Below are 9,359 nucleotides of genomic sequence, written 5' to 3'. Positions count from 1 at the left end.
CCTTCGCTCCCCCCTTCATCGACATACACTCTCTGTTTTCCTATGCTTTTCTGGTAATTAAGTAGTGCCTCTCAAACTCTCTTTATCTGTGCATTCTAATCCATATTTATCCTTTTTGACTCTTTTCAATTTTTGCTTGAATAGATGCATTAAGTATTTAACTTGGAATTCTCTGTGTTCTATTACTTTCCATGGAAGTTATTGGTCAATATTACGTATTGGGTTTGTATTATTTTAGTGTTACGTGTTTTCACTTTTGTTTCCTACTGTAATTTGCTGTCGTAATGTACAAACCAAATTTAGTCGGTTTTGTATATGATAACAAGTCCCATTTTGATACCCATCTCTAGCCGCCTTATTTTCCGTTGTTCTTTCCATTCTTACACGCGTGAAAGTTAAATTCAAGAATCAAGATCCATCTAGAAACTTCAGATTTTTTATCCATAAAAGCCCCTTCTTTTGCCCTTTGTGTAATTTTTTTTTTTGATTTAAAAGATCAGATCTTTAGTACCAATTGAATTTTCTTTGATTGAATTTGACAGGCCATAACTCTCCACAAACAAAGACACCAACAATCATTTAAAGTTTTTTATGTTGCCTTAATGATGCGTTTGAGATTTTGTCATATTTATTCTTTCACAGTTTTTTTTTTTTTTTTTTTTCAAACGAAAATAAAAAATAGCTATTCCAGATTGTACTCTCATTTGTCCTACTTCACTTTATTTACTCATCCTTCAATCTCAAATAATGGGAACTCCTCGATGTCTTACTTCGGGGTACACCATCTAGTGTTGGTCCAATATTTCATATGGTATATCTTTTAATATAAACAATTATTAGCTCATAAACGATCAAATATAGCAGGTGATGTTAAGCTATTAACAAAACCATAGGGGAGATGTAGCGAGAGTGTTGAAGACATTTCAAATGTCACACCTTTTACCGCCTTTACTAAATTGATTTGGGCGAATACTAAACCCAATTGGCCGATGAAGAAATTTCCGTCGATTTCCAAGGCCTTCCATGTACAAAGACGGATTTTTATTTTAAGTTTATTCATTATTTTTAATTCATCCGATAATTATTTATTTTCTTACTAACATTTTTTATTAAGTCTCATGCAGGTATCTGAAGTTATATTTTGGAAGATGGCGCTCAAAAGAAGTTCAAATAGCTTCTTAAATTCTTTGTTTATATTTATATATTTTTTACATTCTTAAATTACGCAAGCATAAAATATAGTGAAACTTTACTTTTTAGGGTGTAGGCTAGTGATATTTATTTATGATCTGCTTAGGTGATTTAAATTTTATGTGTTTTAGACAAATTAATATTAGACAGTTATTATTTTTGTAGTTAATATTCTTATAGTTATCATGTTTCGCTAGAGTTTTAATTTAGTAGCTTAGCACACTTAAGTAAATAAATAGGGTGATTTGCCTCAATATTTAGATTCTAAAATGTACTCTCATAATTAATTGATTAGGTGTACATATTTAGCTAGTTAAATTAGTTAACACACCTTGCGTGCAGAATAATTTCATGTCCATTCCTTACACCTTTTCACATACTCAAGCTCTTAAGTTGTAGATAACCTTTTTAAATAATTGTTTATATCACATATGTTTAAATCTGTTTTTTTTTTGTCATTCAAAAGCAAATCGTTCATTGTTAAGTAAATACCTTTATAATATATTCAGTTAAAGCTAAAATTTTTAGTCACTGTAATTGCGCACTTTATTTATTTGTAAATTATCACGTAATACGTATTTTTATACATATGTAAATATTTACACCTTTTACTACATAAACATTCATGTTAGTTATTCTTAGTCTAAATTCTATTAATTTTTTGTAAGTAATAATCAAGCCTTGTTACACATCCCTCGTATAGTTAAATTGGTCCAGCCGGGAACCACATTTGTGGATTCTGAAGGATGTCTAACACCTTCCCTTCGGAATAATTTGAACCCTTACCTAGAATCTCACTTATTTTCGTAGATCATGTTAAGCTGCATATATTAATAATTCATAGGTACCCTAGTATACCTTAAATGCTAGGTGGCGACTCTGTACATAATTAATTATTTTAGAGTCCCATAAGTTGTGCTTTGTTTAGCCTCGGTTAAAATAGGGTGCAACAATCACCTCTCCCTAATATTTCTGTAGCCTTCTTCTACTTCTCCTAAAATCGTCCATAGCCAACCTCTCACACCTCCGCGTTGGGGCATTTATGTCTCTCCTCTTCACATGCCCAAACCATCTCAGCCTCGCTTCCCGCATCTTGTCCTCCACCGATGCCACTCCCACCTTGTCCCGGATGTCCTCATTCCTGATCCTATCTCTCCTAGTATGCCCACACATCCACCGCAACATTCTCATTTCCGCGACTTTCATCTTCTGCACGTGAGAGTTCTTGACCGACCAACACTCTGCCCCGTACAACAGAGTCGGTCTAACCACCACTTTGTAGAACTTGCCCTTAGGTTTTGGTGGCACTTTCTTGTCACACAGCACTCTAGAAACGAGCCTCCATTTCAACCATCCTGCACTAATACGATGTGTGACATCATCGTCAATGGCCCCATTTCCTTGTAAAATAGACCCAAGATACTTGAAACTTCCTTTCTTTCGGATGACCTGGGTACCAAGCTTCACTTCCACGTCAGCCTTCTGAGGTACGTTACTGGACCTGCACTCTAGGTACTTTATCTTGGTCCTACTCAACTTGAATCCTTTAGACTCTAACGTCTGTCTCCAATCCTCTAGCTTAGAGTTAACTCCGCTACGAGTCTCGTCAATTAAGACTATGTCATTTGAGAACAACATACACCATGGAACCTCACCTTGAATTTGTCACGTTAATCCATCCATCACCAAGGCAAATAAAAATGAGATAAGAGTTGATCCCTGATGCAAACCCATCAGAACTGGAAAGTTCTTCGAGTCTCCTCCTATAGTCCTTACCCTGGTCTTGGCCCCATCATACATGTTCTTGATTACTCTAATATATGCCACAGGTACACCTTTAGCCTCCAAGCATCTCAACAAAACCTCTCTTGGCACTTTATCGTAAGCTTTCTCTAAGTCGATGAATACCGTGTGCAAGTCTCATTTCCGATCCCTATACTACTCCACTAATATCCTAACAATATGAATAGCTTCAATAGTAGAAAACCCCGGCATGAATCCAAACTGGTTCTCAGAAATAGACACGCCTCTCCTCACCCTCATCTCTACCACCCTTTTCCACACTTTCATAGTATGGCTTAGCAACTTGATACCTCTATAGTTGTTGTAGCTTTGAATGTCGCCCTTGTTCTTATACAAAGGAATCATTGTACTCCAACTCCATTCTTCAGGCATCTTTGCCGTCTTGAAAATGACATTAAACAACCCAGTCAGCCACTCCAAGCCTGCATTCTCCCAAAATTCCCCAGGAATCTGGTCAGGTTCGGTCATTCTTCCCCTGCCCATCCTACAAACAACACCCTTAACCTCGTCGACCCTTATACTTCTACAATAACCACAATCGCGATGCCTCTGAGAGTACTCCAAATCTCCCAACACAATGTCTTTGTCCCCTTCTTCGTTCAAGAGTTTATGGAAGTATGACTGCCATCTCCGTCTAATGAGAGCTTCCTCCACCAACATTTTGCCATCCTCGTCCTGGATCCAGGTCGCGTGCCTTCCTCTCTCTTGCATTGGCAAGCCTGAACAACTTCTTATCCCCGCCTCTGTCCTCTAGTTCTGTATAAAGGCGTTCCAAAGCTGCCGTTTTTACTGCCGGCACTGCCAACTTCGCCTCCTTTCTCGCCATCTTATACTTTTTCCTATTCGTCCACTTTTCTTCGTCATCATTGCTGTCTACCAGCTTTGCATACGCCATCTTCTTTGCTTCCACTTTACCTTGGACTTCCCCACTCCACTACCAATCCCCTCGGTGTCCACCACGGTGACCTCTTGAGACTCCCAAAACTTCTCTAGCTGCTTCTCTAATGCAACTGGCCATCCTATCCCACATACTGCTCGCATATCCCCTGCTCTCCCCACGCCCCCACAGCCATCAACTTCTCTCCTAATTCTTGGGCACTAGACAGAGTCAAACTCCCCCACCTGATCCTCGGTCGGTCATCGGCGACCCTTTTCTTTTTCTTCCTCTTAATCTCTAAATCCATCACCAATAGCTTATGTTGGGTCGTAAGATTCTCACTCGCAATGACCTTGCAGTCTTTACAGAGACATTTATCATCCTTTCTAAGGAGTAAAAAGTCTATTTGCGTTGCAGCCACCGAGCTATCGAAGGTTACCAAGTGCTCCTCCTTCTTAGGGAAACTCAAGTTGGCTACCACCAAACCAAAAGCCTTAGCGAAATCCAGAAGTGAGACACCTACTCCGTTCCTGTCTCCGTAGCCAAAACCCCCATGCACATCATCATAACCCCTCGAAACAGACCCAATGTGTCCATTAAAATATCCCCCTACGAATAAATTCTCAGTAGGCGGTACACCTCCCACCACTTCATCCAAATCCTCCCAAAAACGCCTCTTTTCCTCCTCGTCCAAGCCCTCTTGCGGCATGTAAGCACTAATAATGTTCAAAGAGAACCCTCCAACGACCAACTTAATCGCCATGATCATGTCATTGACCCTTCTAACCTCTACCAACTAAGATGCCTACGCCATTCCTGCCCTCGACTTACCCGAGAACCAAAGCTTATACCCGTCCACATCCTTAGCTTTAGTAACTACCCATTTAGTCTCTTGGACGCAAGCAATATTAATCACCCTCTTCTTAATAATCTTAACTAGCTCTATGAACTTTCCCGTTAAAGCCCCAATGTTCCAAGCCCCTACTCTCAACCTAGAATCTCCTTTAACCCCCTTAGCCCCCCACCCCTAGCCCGCGTCCCCGATCGAGAACATGACCCTAGTCTACCATCCCTCACTAAAGCCACTAAAGCAAGTAAACACTAGTCAAAGGTTTATCCAAGAGAAATAGAGGTCAATACTAAAGCACCAGTTAGAGCTAAGGCAACAAAGTGAAACAAATATACAGTACAGTAGAGCAGGCAAACTTTGTAAGGCTAAAAGATAGAATGGAAATGGGCTACTGGAGGTACCAGCTCCAGGTAAAAGAACCCGTTCACTTCCTGAAAATTTCAGTTCACCGGCGGAAATCACTGCTCACCGCCGGAATCATTGTTCGCCACCGTACTCTGCCGGAGACTTGTGTACCTGCGCAGACCTGATTGGGAACTTACTGGGGAAGGGTTTCCGGGTGCAGGGTAGAGAGAAAGAAAAAAAAAGATTAGTGAAGGAGATCTGGCTGGCCGGAAAACGTACCTCTGGCGGTTGTTAGCGTCAGCGACAGAAGAGAGGACGGAGAGGAGGTACTTCGGAGGGGGGGGGGGGGGGGAGCTGATCTTACCGTTGGGGAGGGTGAGCAGAGGAGAGAGGAGAGAGAAGTTGGAATACCTAGAGTTGAAATTGTGTAACATTTTTATGATTCAAATAAATATGGCTCTTATTGTTGAAAATACTTCTGTTGGTTGTATTTTAATGATTATGTGATAGGTCTGATTATGAAATAATGTTATGTATGTACAATTAGTTATAACTTAATAATAAAATTAATAATTTTTAAAGTTCAGGCCCTACAAAAACAAACGTTAAAAAAAATCAAAAAATTGCGAAGGTTAATTAGAACCAGGGGCGGATTTACATGGCGGTGAGGGTGTTCACCCGAATATCCTCGGCAAAAAATTACAGTATATATATAGGGTAAATTTTTTGTGCTTATGTACATTTATTGACTTTTGAACACTCTGAACAAATGCAAAAGGTTAGCTCAAGCGGTCCAGGGTGTTCAAAATTGTCTCTAGCGTTCTAGGTTTGATCCGTAGGGACAACATAGTTTTTTATATTTGTAGACACGTGATTTTTGACCCTCCTGAGACGTTTTCATTGTCATATTGACTAATTTTCCTTTTAGTCTAATCTTTGACATTTTTAACTTTTATTTCTCTTTTACTAGGTTTTTATTAGAGAATTTGAAAATCGCAAAAAAAGGAGTCTCATTTTTAGAATATAAGTTTCGTTTTCATTTGTGACAAAAGAAAGAAAATTTCCCAAAAAATACTTTTTTATCTATTTTAGTTAATTTCCAAGTTAAAGATTGTAATAAAAGAGTATTTTTAATCTTGCTTTTTAAATTAGGAGTAGTATTTTTATTAATTAAATCAAAAATAGAACCAATAGTGTATTGTCACTTGGCAAAATTTCATTCTTCCACACAAAAAGCACAATCCATTTTGGGAAGGAACATTCCATTCTTCCTTCCCAAGATATTTTTTACACTTGGACATTTTGAGAAAAAAAAAAGAATGAGCACACTCAAAACTCTACACCTAGACACACTATAAATAGCTAAAGATAGAAACATAATTGACCTAGATCCTACACCATCATTAGCCGTAACACACACATACCAGCCGCAAGAGACTCAAAAGAAAAAGCTAAAGCAATACATCACAATTTTCTTCTTCCTCACGTACATTCACGAGTGTATGACCATGCATGGAAAAAGGATAGATACAAGGAGGAGTTTTCTTCTTTATCATTTTTCTTAACTGGTAGCATAACAATCACACACATAGCAGCTCACATTATATTTATGCATGGAAAAGCACAATCAAAGCTCACAAAAAGCTCTTTGTCATCCTCACTACTCCAAACATCATTAATGATCACCAAGCTTTCACCTTTAATACCAAGCTCTCACCTTTAACCAACAAAACCATCTTGTGACCATCTACTTCTATCAGAAAAACCAGTAAAAGACTAAAAAAGAAAAATAATTGAGGTTGAAGGAAAAGCCGAGGATTTGTTCGAGTTGCCGATGGGTTTTCTATTCGTGGTCTCCGATCTTAGACTCAATTTTGATTCAAGTTTTGGCCTTTGCGGCTCTGTATTAGTATGAGATTTCATATACTAAATTGAAGTTATGATTTTGCTTCGCTTCATTAAGGTTCGTTTCTATTTCTTTGCAAACAACTTTGTAAGTGTCCTTTAAACATGGGCGGATCCACACCATTGGGTGTGGGTTCGCGGGAACCAACAACTTTTATCCGAACCTTGTATTTATAATGTGAAACCCTTCAAATATATAAGAAATTTGAGCTAAGAACTCAGTAACAACAGATACTGTTAGCTGGAAACCCACAAGCTTCAAATCTTAGATCCGCCTTTGCCTTTAAATGAGCTTCTGGTTGTTTTTTTCGTTGTGTTTGATGTGCTCTATGGGATTCATGTTCATATGCACTAAAGATGATGTGTTATTCCATGTGTGTTTGGTAAATTTAATGGCTATATTTGGTTGTGATTCACTGTTACAAAAGGATACGAAGTAGGAGTTTGATCTTATGATGAAAATAAATTAATCCTTTGAGGTATAATTATAATAGCCATTTCATAAATCCATGCTTAATTATTTTGGGTCAACTATAGGATTATCGTTGAAATATTTAGTAGAATTAGTTAAAGGAGGAAGCTTAAGTAACTTTTCTTTTGTTTTGATCCACATTTTATTGAAAGTTTTCTTTTACCATCACTGTTAATAGATGTTTTGAATGAGTTAAGAACCAAACATTCTATTTGATTAGAAAATTAGGACAAATGATGGGCATTAATAAGGTTTATGTGCATGTCTAAACTAGTATGAGGTGATTTAGTTTCTGTCTAATGGTTTTGAATATATTCTCTTATTGTTTCATTGATTCGGGCTAGAATATTTGGGCCGTGACTAATTGGGCCTGGACATTAATTTAAGTCCCAAATAATTATTAATTGTGAGTTGAGCGAGATGAGATGCGACTTTATTTCAAATCTCGTTGTCAAGTATAAAAGAAAAGAGTGGTAAAACCAATTGTAAGGGAGCGAGATGGGTTGCGAACACGTTTCAAAACCCGTTGTCAAAAGAGTGAAAGTTTAACCAAATAATATTAAGTCTCGGATTTTAGAGACAAATACTTGCTTTTAACGCTAGATGAGCTTTACGCACGTTTCAAGACCTTTTTTTTTTCGATTAAGAATGCGGTTACACATCTTATTTCGAGACACTTTAAACAACTCAAGGATGCGGTTACGCACCTTGGCCAATCTCGTTTTAATAATTAATCTTGTTTCGATTAAGAATGCGGTTACATATCCTATTTTGAGACGCTTAAAAGGTCCGGAATGCGGTTACGCACCCGGGTTAAGACTAATAAAGTTCAACAATAAAAGTATGAGCAAATCAAGGCTTGTAACGCAATTTATCTAAAAAATAAATTAAGCTAAGTATAAGTCGATAAAGCGACCGTGCTAGTACCACGGGACTCGGAGAATGCCTAACACCTTCTCCCCGGTCAACAGAATTCCTTACCCGGTCTTTTGTTTTCGCAGACCAATAATAAAAGAGGCATTTCCTTTTGATTAGGGATTTATAAGGTGGCTTGGAACACCAAAACTCAATTCCAAGTGGCGACTCTGAATAAATAAATAATCTCTTTTCAAAATGTCACTTCGATTGGAAAAACCCTTAATAATAAAACCTTTGCGTGTTCATTCGCACGGGGGCAAAAAAAAAAAGGGTGTGACAATATTTATCTTTTGCTGTTTTTTTCAAACCTCCTGAGTGAAAATTCTGGATCCGCCACTGGTTAGAACCCCCGAAAAACGAAACAAAAAAAAAACCAGGGTAATTTTAGGGGTTAGAACCGCTACAATACCGACCGTCGCTAACTAATTACAGCGATTCTTTGAAAACCCCGCAATTTGATTGCGGCGCACGTTATTATGGGGGTTTTAAGGACCGCCGGTACAACAAGTTGCGGGGGTTCTTAACCGCCGCTAATTGCAAATTTAACCCCCGCAATTTGAGCGCTTTTTTGTAGTGAGGTTTTTAGGCCATAGAGAGGTGTCATATCACCTTATCTATGCCTAGCTTTATTATTTTTCTATTATATAGAAAGGTGAAGATGGTCGTCCAAGGGCATTGTTGTCATTTCATTAGAGTCCATTGCAAATGCCATCATTGTCCTAAGTGCACTGAATCCGCGACTTTTTTAGTTTAAAAAAAACAAACTAACACAAAAATAAATAAATTACATAAGTAGGTTTCGTGCACAGATTCTATGCGCGATAGGACCAAAGTGTAACTTTACACTTAAGTCCTTTCGCGCACAGAATTCATGCGCAATAGCGGTCCATAAAAACCCTAAAAAAACTTGGCCATTTTTCAGCAAACTCTTCTCCTTCATTTCCTCCATTTTCACCTCTTCAACACACTTTTGCACCCCCAAAAACATATCTCAAAGC

General features: G+C 38.2%; 1 protein-coding gene across 1 annotated transcript; it reads right to left on the bottom strand.

The window, feature by feature from the left end:
* Positions 1 to 3,628: 3,628 nt before the first annotated feature.
* Positions 3,629 to 4,634, bottom strand: LOC132615149 (uncharacterized). The gene is made up of 2 exons (XM_060329731.1): positions 4,311 to 4,634; positions 3,629 to 3,928 (listed from the first exon to the last, which is right to left on the bottom strand). The coding sequence occupies exons 1-2, from the start codon at positions 4,632 to 4,634 to the stop codon at positions 3,629 to 3,631; spliced, it is 624 nt and encodes a 207-aa protein (XP_060185714.1).
* Positions 4,635 to 9,359: the final 4,725 nt, after the last annotated feature.

Source organism: Lycium barbarum, chromosome 1 (assembly GCF_019175385.1).
Source record: "Lycium barbarum isolate Lr01 chromosome 1, ASM1917538v2, whole genome shotgun sequence".
Taxonomy (NCBI): domain Eukaryota; kingdom Viridiplantae; phylum Streptophyta; class Magnoliopsida; order Solanales; family Solanaceae; genus Lycium; species Lycium barbarum.
Note: the sequence above shows the minus strand (reverse complement) of the source record. Positions and strands in the feature narration are given on the sequence as shown.

Bases quoted from the DNA above. Each gene is read 5' to 3' on its own strand.
- LOC132615149 (XM_060329731.1), bottom strand. From the start codon at position 4,634: ATGGCGATTAAGTTGGTCGTTGGAGGGTTCTCTTTGAACATTATTAGT. The intron at 3,929-4,310 runs GTAACCTTCGAT...GGGGATTGGTAG, and splicing joins CTAAGAAGGAGGAGCACTTG to TGGAGTGGGGAAGTCCAAGG.